The sequence below is a fragment of the Amblyomma mixtum genome, chromosome 8 (genome assembly GCF_055824585.1).
Source record: "Amblyomma mixtum isolate Tamu chromosome 8, ASM5582458v1, whole genome shotgun sequence".
In the NCBI taxonomy this organism is placed as follows: domain Eukaryota; kingdom Metazoa; phylum Arthropoda; class Arachnida; order Ixodida; family Ixodidae; genus Amblyomma; species Amblyomma mixtum.
The window spans coordinates 56,651,007-56,663,007 of record NC_143019.1 but is presented as its reverse complement, the minus strand read 5'-3'; the positions used below and the strand labels follow the sequence as shown (position 1 = coordinate 56,663,007).

General features: G+C 48.9%; 1 protein-coding gene across 1 annotated transcript in view; it reads right to left on the bottom strand.

Annotated features, from left to right (window-relative positions):
* The window catches only part of LOC149332555 (beta-1,3-galactosyltransferase 1-like), a 36,068-nt gene that overhangs the window by 2,592 nt on the left and 21,475 nt on the right, over positions 1-12,001 (bottom strand). The window contains exon 2 of the mRNA XM_089558178.1: positions 1,911-2,612. Within this exon, the coding sequence (XP_089414304.1) occupies positions 1,911-2,544 (634 nt within the window). The 5' untranslated portion in view covers positions 2,545-2,612. The remainder of the gene's footprint in view (positions 1-1,910; positions 2,613-12,001) is intronic.

The window sequence follows — 12,001 nt, the reverse complement described above, 5'->3', positions numbered from 1 at the left end:
ATGTACGCGAATGGATCGTCTATATATCTGGTTTGTATAGTGGAAGGGATCGCGACTTTCACACGTCTTGCAGCGTTTTCCACATTTGTGCTAACCTGGCGGAGATGAACAGCTAGTTTTTCTTTTTTTTACAAGATTTATGGCTTGTGGTCTGAACTGCTGCGTAGTTTGTCGGTGCTCTATAATTTTGATACGTGGACTGTTTACTCTTGCTGCGATTGGCCAGCGGAGTAATACAAGACGCCGCGGCCCAGTGTTATCAACTGCTGTTTTTTTTTTTTTTAAATTATATCCTACTATAGTCCGATGCGCACAAAAATAAAAATGACTACCGCTTCTCCCATACCCTCAACCTCCTCCACTAGAAGTTTAGACCCCCCACCCCCGTCATTTCAATTCCGGAGGATACCTCTGGGCGCACCGCTGCTCACCACTTCCATGGCTGCGTTAGAGCGTGACATCGTGTGCGCAAACCATACGAAACCACATATATATATGCGGACTGACTAACTTTTGGTACAGTCGCCCCCCTCCCCCCCCCCCTTTTATAAAGTTTCACTTCACTCATTTAGATTTTCAAAACACGGCAGGACAAGTTCGTCGTCTGGACATTTCGGTAAAGCTTGTGAATTCTTTCTGCGCTGGCGTGTGACATGGTAATGTAATCGTCACATAAAGCCGCGACGACGTTCATGCATCCCCACAACTCGCAGCGCCACGTGGGAGCCGCATGATGACGTCATCTACGGCGGCAGTGCATTTCCGACTCACAAGCGCTTGCTCGAATAAAGAAAACTAAAGCCGCAGAATGTAAAGCATATGGAGCGGTGTTTGGCGGCACCTGACAACACAGGGCAGGGCATGGGCGGAGACAACGGTAATCAAAATCTCACCGCTCATGACCTATTTACAAAAAGTATTTCCTATTTACAAAAGTGCTTCTGAATTTCCCATGGATCCAATTAGGTTTAACTACGATGGATTATTTGAGTATATTTGGCCGATTAAAACTGTCCTCTTCTTGTGGACCCTTTAGGTACCAAAGTCCTAAAAGAACACTAAAACTCATTCTGCGATCATGTTAAGATATTTCAGCACTCACTTCAGCAACAGATACTGCACGACGGCTTTGTGATAGGCAGCCTAGTTCCACTCCATAAATCATGCGATAAGCACGCGGCAACCAACTATCGACCAATATATTTAACTAGTAGTAGGGCGTGCCAGGCCAGGCCCTCCTGCGGTTGAGTGTCGGGCCTGCATAAGAGACTGACTCTGTAGAAGCCTTTTCGCCTTCTGCTTTTTCTTATCTCTCCCTTTTCTCCCTTCATAGAACACGTTATTTGTTCTTACCTAGCAATCACCTTTGTCGCTACAGAGAAAAATTCCCCGTTTATGTCTTTTCTTTAAAATTCATCACATTAATCCGACCCTAAAAAATGCACTGATCTCGCCACCGGCATATGTCCCATCGCCTGTCGATAATCCTTGTAAAGGAGGAATACCCCGTTGTCGAATTGCATGTTATCATTATGCGTGGAACCACCTGCCTGGAACCCTGGCCAATGCTTGCCGATTATGTCGAGGAATTCAAATGAAACCTACGTGTCCAATGCACCGCCAGTTGATTTCTAATAATTTATTTTAGCCACATGTTATGCAGGCAGTATAGCGCACAGCGATAATGCTGTGCGTTATACTGCCCCCCCCCCCCCTCCTTTTTTGGCCGATTCCCACTCCCCGCTATAATGCCCACCTTACCAAGATGGTAGCTGAAATAAATAAATAAAACCGTCATATTTTAAAACGGTTTAGCTCGGCTTTTGAGCAAATTAATGGATAATTTCTTACACAGGTTACATAATCCATTGTGCGCTGCTATCAAACTGAAAGTCATTCCAGATACGAACCACTCAGGAGGTTGGGCACGTGAATGAAGATGTCGTCGTCCGTCTTGAGCGCGAACGCGGCGCCGGCGCATCTCGTCACGAACCACTTGAGGCCCATGACGGACTTGAGGGCCAAGTTGCCGAAGACCTCGGCGAAGTCCTCCTGCACGATGTCTCCGTAGGCGTAGCTCTCAGCCAGCAGGTCCTGAGACGTCGCGGGGTCCGCCGGGTCCGCCAGCAGGAACACGACGCGGAAGTTGAGCGCCCTCTGGAGGGACTTCTGGCCCCACGTGTCCCTGATGGCCTGGCGTCGTTCGGCTCCGTTCCTGGAGTTGGAGGCGACGAGTACGACAAGCACCGGCGGCCTCTCGCCGTCGGTGCAGATCTGGGGGTTGTCCAGGAGGTTGGTGTAGTTGTGTGGGTTGGCGGCGACGCCTCTGTGGACAGTCACGTTGTCCGGCATCACGACCCAGCGCGGCGGACCCGTCCACAGGGCGTTGTTGTGTCCGCCCTTGAAGCCCGACGTGGGGTGCTGGCTGACGGACGCCGGGGCGGGTCTGGACACCAGCAGCAGGAACAGCACCAGGGAGCCAAGTGCGCTGGCGCAGATCTTGGCGGCGCCAAGTCTCGGCCACAGTCGGCGACTCAGCGGCATCGGACGGCTCTCCTCAGCTTCTCAGCATGTCGACGTCCGCTGTGTCCATCGGGCAGGGCAGCCCGGCGCTGCGCGTTAAGAATACGCGAAGATGTTTTGTAGCGAAAGCTACACCACTACTATAGCTGGGAGTCATTTCGCCGTGAGCCTCTGAATGACCTTGAAACGACCTTGAGATAAGCCATGGCTTGGTTTTAGCAGATGGCACAAGGTTGACCGCCGTTCGCCACTATAATTTTAACATTCGACGAGTGATGGCAACGCTAGGCCAATATAGACAGTTTTCTTAAATAGCATAGCCAATTCTGGCAAAGAGCGGGGGAACTCTGGCTAACATGGCCCGTGATAGCAATGATTTTAAGATGGCACAACCGACAATGGCAAACAGCGGGAAAATTCTGGCTAACCTGGCCCATGATAGCCAGGATTTTGTGATGGCACAACCGACAATGGCAAACAGTGGGAAAGTTCTGGCTAACCTGGCCCACGATAGCCAGGATTTTGTGATGGCACAGCCAGTACTGGGAAAGCGATGGACAACCAGGACCATCATTGGATGCGGCAGCGAGTGGTTCAGCCAATATCGGAAACTCATTGGGAACCCTGGGCCTGCATAGGGCCATGCTTTGCCAACGGTATTCTAATATTGGTCCGCTGTCATGTGCTACCTGGGGTGTTGCTGTGCACATATACCTAACCATGAGTGGTCCACTTAATGGACCACCTTTGACCTTGACATTTGAACTTGGTCTACCAACGTACGAGAATCTCATCTGTCTAATTACTGCGTGTCCAAGATCGAAACGGCAACTATACTTTACTGACCATCGGACAGTCTGTCTCCATCAAGCCAATCAATGAAGACGAATAAGCGGCTGTGAAGAGGTGTGGGGAATTAAGAAACACGGAAAGGTGTACCAAGGATAAAGAATGTTTAATCATGCTTATGTATAGCTTTCGCTACGTGTAACTCGATTCGGCAGAGTTGCACCTTCTCAGTGCCTCGGGTGTCAGATCTATCGATAGAGAATATAAACTGGAAACCAATTTACACACTTAAAGACCTGCTGCTTATACTACACCACCCTTACAACACCTGTAATTTTAGTTAGAAAAATGCTGCCGACAGCTATAGCTTTCATTCTGCGCTCAAGTTTTTCGGAGGAGGGTGTTTTAACGGTTTGATATACTGACTATATTCCCCTAAAGATTGATGAAGTGCAGGCGGTCTTGAGGCGCTCTCTGGAGCCCTTCATACAGCTGCATATAATACGGCGCGAATAATTACTTTTTCTGAGCTTCATGCCTGCAGCTGTATTTATTGTTTCCGTCGTCAGGGGTTTATTGCAAAGTAGAATACATTTGCACAATACCTGAGCGCCAGTACCTCTAATTGCAAGGTTCGATATGTGGTCTTTATATTCGCAGTGAATGCATACATGCACGATGAACACAGCGTTCCGTTGCTCTGCAGCTGTGCATGCATTGCACTTTTTAGCATGTCTTCATATGTGGACACGCGCATTTCCACGACCCATGTCCTCAGAACCTTTTGCGTGCTCAGTTACGTTGCATATCGTGCATTGTTCAGGCTTGTGTACTGTATAACTGTTGCGGGTGAGGTGTGATTCGTGCAATGTGTAGGAACAGTCCCTTCATATAATCTCGAAGCAAAAAAAATGCATGAGAATGACAAGCACCCAAGTCAATCCGTGCAATATTTTGCTGCACCGTTTTTGAAGGGTACTGATCCGATCAAACACCCTTCTCAGAATGGGTGTTAATTATCGTATTGTAAGGGGGGGGGGGGGGGGGGGGGTGAACGTACCAAAGCTGCACACTGGCTACAGAGACGCAGTAGTGGAAGGCCGCGGATTACGATTAGCGAATCGTATTTTCTTCTACAGTCGAACGAATCATATAGTGCAGGTTCAAAATTATTTGAAGCCGCCGTGGTTGCTCGGTAGTTATGGTGCTCGGCTGCTGACACGAAAGACGCGGATTCGATCCCGGCCGCGGCGGTCGAATTTCGATGGAGGCGAAATTCTAGACGGCCGTGTACTGTGCGGTGTCGGTGCACGTTAAAGAACTCCAGCCGGTCCAAAATTTCCGGAACCCTTCACTACGTCTTGCCGGTCCAAAATTTCCGGAACCCTTCACTACGTCTTCCCTCATAGCACGAGTCACTTTGGGACATCAAACACCCTAAATCATGAACCTATATTTGAAGTGCATCAAATAAGTTCTCAAGCGTTCGAATACTTTTCTAACTGGCACGAAGTTCGAATAAGGTGCTGATGTAGAAACGATCTACAGCACATTTGCCGAAATCACGTTTGTACACTTTAAATATGAATGCGTCTACATGGGCGTAAAAAGAGAGCAAGAGAAAGTGCACCCGTTTTATAAAAAGGAGCGCGCTAAAGGTCCCTTTTCACACCTTTTTGTTCAGAGCGTATACTTCGTATCGGAATGGTACAAATTAGATCTTATTCGCCCGACTGCACTAGTCAGTGTAATTATTTCTCTTAACTCTTACAGTAGCATGAAACCAAAACATATGGCATTCGGGGCTCAAGGATGCATCACGCTTATGCTGTGGGTTCGATTTTGCTCTCCGCCTCTCGCGCATGCGCACCCCGGTCATTTGCGCGGTTGAAGTATCCGCCTCTAAGTTAGACAGCTACTGCACCATTTCCGTCCCTTAAAAACCACTAATATCTTACCTGCATGTGGCCAGGAGCCATCCCAGTACGCGGTGGCTCAGTGGTAAGGCGCTCGTCTACCGAGCCGGAGTACCCGGTTTCGAACCCGACCGCGGCGGCCGCGTTTCGATAGAGGCGAAACGCAAAAAAATTGACAGTTTCTTAGCTCTGCTATGCCAGGATATACGTAGCGTAAGCGGCTAACTGCCAAGCGACAACCTCGAGGTCTGAGTAATTGAGGTTTTCCAGTCTTCTCCGCCGATTGGCAGCGGCTCTGAAATGCCCTCTGAAATGCCCGACCGGCGGAGCGTCGGAGAGTAGAGTTACTGTATATGCTACCAAATGCTACCTTTGGTAGCATATACAGTAACTCTATGGCCGCCGCGGTGGCTCAGTGGTTATGGTGCTCGGCTGCTGACCCAAAAGACGCGGGTTCGATCCCGGCCGCGGCGGCTGGAATTTCTTTGGAGGAGAAATTCTAGAGGCCCGTGTACTGTGCGATGTCAGTGCACGTTAAAGAACCCCAGGTGGTCGAAATTTCCGGAGCCCTCCACTACGGCGTCTCTCGTAGCCTCAGTCGCTTTGGGACGTTAAACCCAATAAAAAAAAAAAAACAGTAACTCTATCGGAGAGGAGCGCGCAGCGCGCGCGCCGGCGGCGGCGAGGGAGACGCAGATGCGCCTCTCGTGACGTCACGCGGCTGCCGCGCATGCGCAGTATGGTCAGCGCAGAGGGCACGCGAAGCTCCTTCCAACCCGCGTAGTGTAGCTTACGCTACAAAAGGCGCCCGTGTGCTGTGCGATGTCAGTGCACGTTAAAGATCCCCAGGTGGCCGAAATCACTCCGGAGACCTCCACTGCGGCATCTCTCAGTTCTTCCTTTCTTCTTTCACTCCCTCCTTTATCTCTTCCCTTACGGCGCGGTTTGGGTGTCCATCGAGTTACGTGAGACAGTTACTGCGTCGTTTCTTTTCCTCAAAACCAATTTTCAATTTTTCGTGTCGTTTCCCTTCCTCTAGCGGCAAGTCGTTCGTTGGTGAAGAAGCTGTGTCAGCCTCTGTCCAGCGTGTCCCTCTCTACCGCACTCTCTTATCGAAGCGTCTCGCGCAGCGCAAGTCCGATCGCCTCGTCGCTCGAGTGCGCTACAAGGTCGCGGTCGGTTCGCATTGCCGCCGCATGCAGCAGCAGCACTGCGTCGCGCAGGAGTGAAAACACTGGACCGGTTCAATCTAGCTCCCTCGACAGAGAAAGGGGAGGCAGAGAGCGCGAGAGCTAAGTGGGCTCTCGCGACCATTAGCGCGCGGGAGCGCACAGGGCTCGTCCGCTTGAGGTGCTCGCTTAGGGGCGTTACGTGTGGCGGATTTCCAAGAAGGAAGTGTCGTTCAGCGGTGCTTATGTGATGATCATTTTGGGAACACTGGCTAAGCTTAGAAAATGAAGACAGAATTCGGCAGGGGCACTTGTGACTGCTTATGAGTGGGAATGTGAAAGCATCACTTTCCCGCCATTGGCAGATACGATGAATTTTCTTTGATAAAAGATCTCGATAACTTCGCACGTAACCTTAGGCTCAGAGAGTATTTCCATGATCGGCCCTGCACCACTGACGTAGAAAGCTGATTGCCTTCACTCAGCCACTGGACGCCGCCTTGCCAGCGCGACAAGCATCTCGATACGTATATTAAAGCCGTACAACATGATGTTTTGGAAGCCTACGAGAAACCAGTGCTTTTCCGGCGTAACATATCAAATGAAGAATCCGAGGCAATAACAAAACTAGCGACGTCCTCAGATATCATAATTAAGCCGGCAGTCAAAGGGCGTGCCATAGTTATTCTAGACATGTCCGACTACGTACGCGAGGTCCTCAGGCAGCTTGACGACAAAACATTTTATAAACGTCTCGATTATGATCCGACAATAGAATACAAATCCGAAATCAGCAGTATTCTGGCAAGCCTCACGAAAGCTGGCAAAATAACTGAAAAAATATTCCAATCGCTAGTCCCTCTTAGCCCAGTCGCAGGTAGATTTTACTTATTGCCGAAGATACATAAGCAAAACACCCCTGGCCGGCCCATCGTCTCTGGTGTTGGTACTGTTACGGAAATGCTCTCAAGTTACGTCGACTCGCTCATCAATAATATTCCTGCCATGTTTCCTTCATTTGTAAAGGATACCACTCACTTCCTCAGTGATATAAAAAAACCTCACAATCCCTACCGATTCCCTGCTTGTCACTCTAGATGTAACTTCGCTTTACACGAATACGAGGTCTGTTAGAAAAGTATCCGACTTTATTTTTTTTTTACGAACACCTGACGGATTTGAAACAAGCACGCTTGCACCAGCCTACCTTGAACCTTCGTGCGCATGCACAAATTTTTTCCCGCCTGCCGATAGTGTCAGTCGCTGGGACGCAGCGTTTGAGTGAGGCAGTGCGCAGTGCTCTCGTCGGTTTTTTATTGCAAGGAAAATGGCGGAGCGACAGGAGCAGTGCTACTGCATCAAATTTTGCCAGAAACTGAGCGACAGCGAAGTGGAAACCATTCGGAATATTCAGACGGCTTTCGGTGACAATGATATGAGCAGCACACAGATTAAGCAGTGGTACAATTGGTTTAAAGACGGCCGCACATCGGTGCAGAGAGAGCCACGCTCCGGTCGGCCATCAACATGCCGAAATGACCAGGTCATTGCCGAAGTGAACGCTGTGGTGACGCGGGACCATCGTGTGACTATCCGAGAAATTGCGGAAAAGGTGGACATCACCAATTTTTCTGCACATTCCATTATCACCGAAGATTTGGCCGTGGAGAGAGATGCGGCGAAATACGTGCCGAAGCTGCTCACGGTGGAGCAAAAGCAGCTTCGTGTTGAAGCCTCACAGGATATGCTGGATTCCACAAACAGTGACCCCGACTTCATCAACACCATAATCGCTGGTGACGAGTCTTGGGTGGACAGGTACGACCCGGAAACCAAATCCCAGTCGTCACAATGGCAGCATTCCACGTCACCAAGACCAAAGAAGGCCCGCCAAGTGCGCAGCAATGTCAGAGTGATGCTGACTGCTTTTTTTGACTCTCTCTGTGTGGCACACCACGTGTACGCACTCCACAGGTTAAAGATTGACCAAAAGAATACTACACGGATGTCCTCCGTCGCCTGCGTGGTGCTGTGCGCCGCAAGAGGCCGAAGTTGAGGTCAACAGAAAATTGGCGCATCCATCACGACAATGCTCCTGCACATTCCTCGCACTAAATTCACACTTTTTTCGCGAAAAACTAGACTCCTGTAGTTCAACAGACTCCTTACTCTCCTGATATAGCCTCCTGTGACTTCTGGTTGTTTCCCAAAATCAAGAGGCCATTGAAAGGAGCGCGATTTCAGACAAGAGAGGACATTAAGGCTGCAACGACAGCTGAGCTCAACTCCATTCCGAAAGGGGCCTTTTTGGAATACTTCTAACAATGGCAGCACCGCTGGGAGAAGTATGTGGAGTCCCAAGAAGACTACTTTGAAGGTGATTAGGTTTCCAGCGCTCCAGTTACGCCAGTTTTTTTCTTCGGCAAAAGGTCGGATACTTTTCTAACAGATCTCGTATACCAAGGATGGCATCCTGTCCGTAATGAAAGCGTATAACCAACACTGACCAGACAGGCCAGTTGATAGTTCCACTTTAGGCACTCTCCTACGACTGATACTTGAGTTTAACAACTTTGAGTTTAACGATGTACATTATGTTCAGGTTAGTGGAACTTCTATGGGTACGAAAATATGCTCTAATTATACTAATATTTTATATGTTGCATTGAAACGGCGTTTTTAGAGAGCCAGAGTTTATAACCGTTCTTCTACAGAAGATTTATTGACGACATCTTTCTTGTCTGGGATCACGGGGAAGCAGAACTAGGCACATTCATTGCAGAATTTAACTGTTTCCATCCATCAATCTCCCTTTCGCACTCTTACTCAGGTTCAAATATTAATTTTGTTTATGTGTCAGTGTCAGTGCGTCTCCTTATTTAGTGAGAGGCGTGTAGCCCACCGCAACTAATATCCATATCAGTTCTTATAATAAATGGAAAACTCAGTTACCCTCAGCACGATGGCCCAACAAATTTTGCTTACATCGCGTCAAAATCCATGATCTTTCGAGAAGCTCGCAGGCAAAGCAACGTCCCTCCTGAGCACGTAACTCGTCGAAATATCCAAAATTTGTTGGGCCACAGCGCCAAACGTAACTGCGTTTTCGAAATTGAAACACCAAAAGGCGAAAATCTTTAGGGCCAGCGAGCGGAAGGACAAAGCGTCGCCCTCTTAAAAAAAGTTGCGAGGACACTTTGGCAACTAAAATGTTGAGAGGCGAAAGCCGAAAACACTATGCCGCGACGACTTCCGGTGGATGTGACGTCACACCGTTCCCGTGGCTATATCGATACCAAAATTCTACATCTTTTGGAGCTTTTAAGCGTTCATTACGCTTAATTACACATTTTTCTATATAATTTGACACAAATCCGACGTTTTTGCGACCACTGTGTCACAATTTTCACTATGCCGTGACGACTTCTGGTGGATGTGACGTCACATCGTTTTTGTGACTATATCTACGTCCGAGCTATTTCGACATTTTTGCCTATAATTAATTAACTAATTAATTTACAGTCATCAAACTTGGTTTCTAGGTTCATTTTTTTTCCTGCTCTATTTGAGGCAACCATTGGTTTCCTTCTGTCTTTTTTAGTTCCCGTGTTAAAAGCGTTTGACAGACTTTGTTGACGGACGATGAGCCATTAAAGGCCTTAAAGTTCCTTAGTCAGTATGTATACTATGAACTGTTCATAACTAGCTTAACGAAACTTTTGTGAGGGCGAGCTGCCTCTTCGAGGCTTTGATTGTAAGTTTCGCATAGTTCGTGCCCGACGAAAGGTGCCAGTGTTATAGCTGCCATGGGTTCTTCTGCAAGAAACTCGTCGGTGGAATGGGTACCTATATTTGAGCCGTTTGGTAATCGTGAAGCCATCGTGCAAGTATTCATTGTGCAGAAATTTGAAGTAAAGTTCGAATATTTTTCACCCCACTCCGTTCAAACTAGTGACGTCAGTGATGACGTCAAGCACGTTTAAAACTCCTTGATTGCCGAATGGAAGTGACTGGCGGCGTGGTCGAGCCTGAGCGATACGCCGCTCATGCCATAGCAGTTTGTGAAAATAGCGTTTGTCGACGATATCTGCGTAATTTTTTGTTGCGAAAGCAACACTACGCTAGTTGCCGAGCCATTTCGCGGAGCCGAGGAAAGGCATACTGCGCATGCGCGAGGAGCAATGACGTCACACGGCGCACAGCTGGCGCACCGCCACCGTCGCTGCGCGGGTGACCCAGAGGTATACCCAGAGGTCCCGCCGCCAGTAGCTCATGCGCAGTAGCGGCGCATAACTGGCGTGCCGGGGCAACACCACCTAGGCCGGGGCCGCCGCCGCTGCCGCGCGCTCTCCATCGCCTCTCTCTCTCTCCTGGCTGCTTTCGCAATCCTCTAGGTTTAACCAAAGCTAAACCGCTGCCAATTTTTTTTCATTGTGGTTTACGAAAGCTGTTTTCACTGCACGCGTCTTCTTTGTCATTAGAAGGTATTAATCAAACTATATACAGGCCACTTTCAATCTGCCGTCGATGATGATTATGATGATGTGAATGGAAGTTAGGAACGTCCCCTTTGAAACGAGTTGATGGCAGTTGCCACCGTGCTCGACTTTTTTTTTCCCCCGATATTTCTTTAAGTATTCCGTCAAACTTACGGTATTATCTATATCTATAAATTCGCCATTTTTGTTTATGAAATTTTTCATCCTGAACTTGCAACCTTACGTCACCTCCCTGCTTTTGAGCCGCCAATATCGGAATCACTTTTTGCTAACCTCTACCGCAGGTGCATTCAATAGACCTTTGTTATCTCTAAACACGAGGGCCTAAGGGAGAGTGACTGCGCCTGCATCTACATCCGAATGGGTATTGCCATATTCTGGTATAAGATGTTCAATTACTTCTACGGACTTATTTTGAAACGAATTCAAGCGCACAACAACACGCACACAAGAGAGGAAAGACACAGGACAGCTATGCACCATCTAGCCCAAACAGAAGTTTTGTTAAAATACTTCTACGGAGTGTGTCAACTTGGTTAAATTTCTTTTTGTAGCTTTGCGTTCTCAGACACCCTGATCTAGCTTCAAAGAGTAGGGCACTGTGTCCTGAGTTATGTTGTGTCCCCTTATTGCTTTTGTGTGTGTGCGCCCCCTCCTAACGACCACTCGCATTCCCCTCCTAACGACAGTTCGCATCCTCCTCCTAACGACCACTCAATCCTCCTCCTAACGACCACTCAATCCTCCTCCTAACGACACTTGCCCCTCGTCGCACGCTGTCACCAGATGCCCCCCCACGGTGCGCCCCCGCACCCTCCTCCTGTTCTGGGAAGCCACTCCCTCCCGTGGACGCTTCTCAGCTCCCTCCTTTCTTCGGGCGGCCAGTTCGGCTCCTGCCTCGGTCGACGCTGGTCGCACCCTCATCGGCTCTAAATAAACGAAGTCTTAAAGTACCGTGTGCGTCTTTCGCTGCATTCAACACAGCGACCGGACACGACAGTGGCGACGAGAAAGTGGATTCGACCCGCGCTACGCAACGCTATTGACAAGCCATGGCTACGCGAGGGTTTCCCAATCAGATACCAGAATTCAACGGCTCATCGTG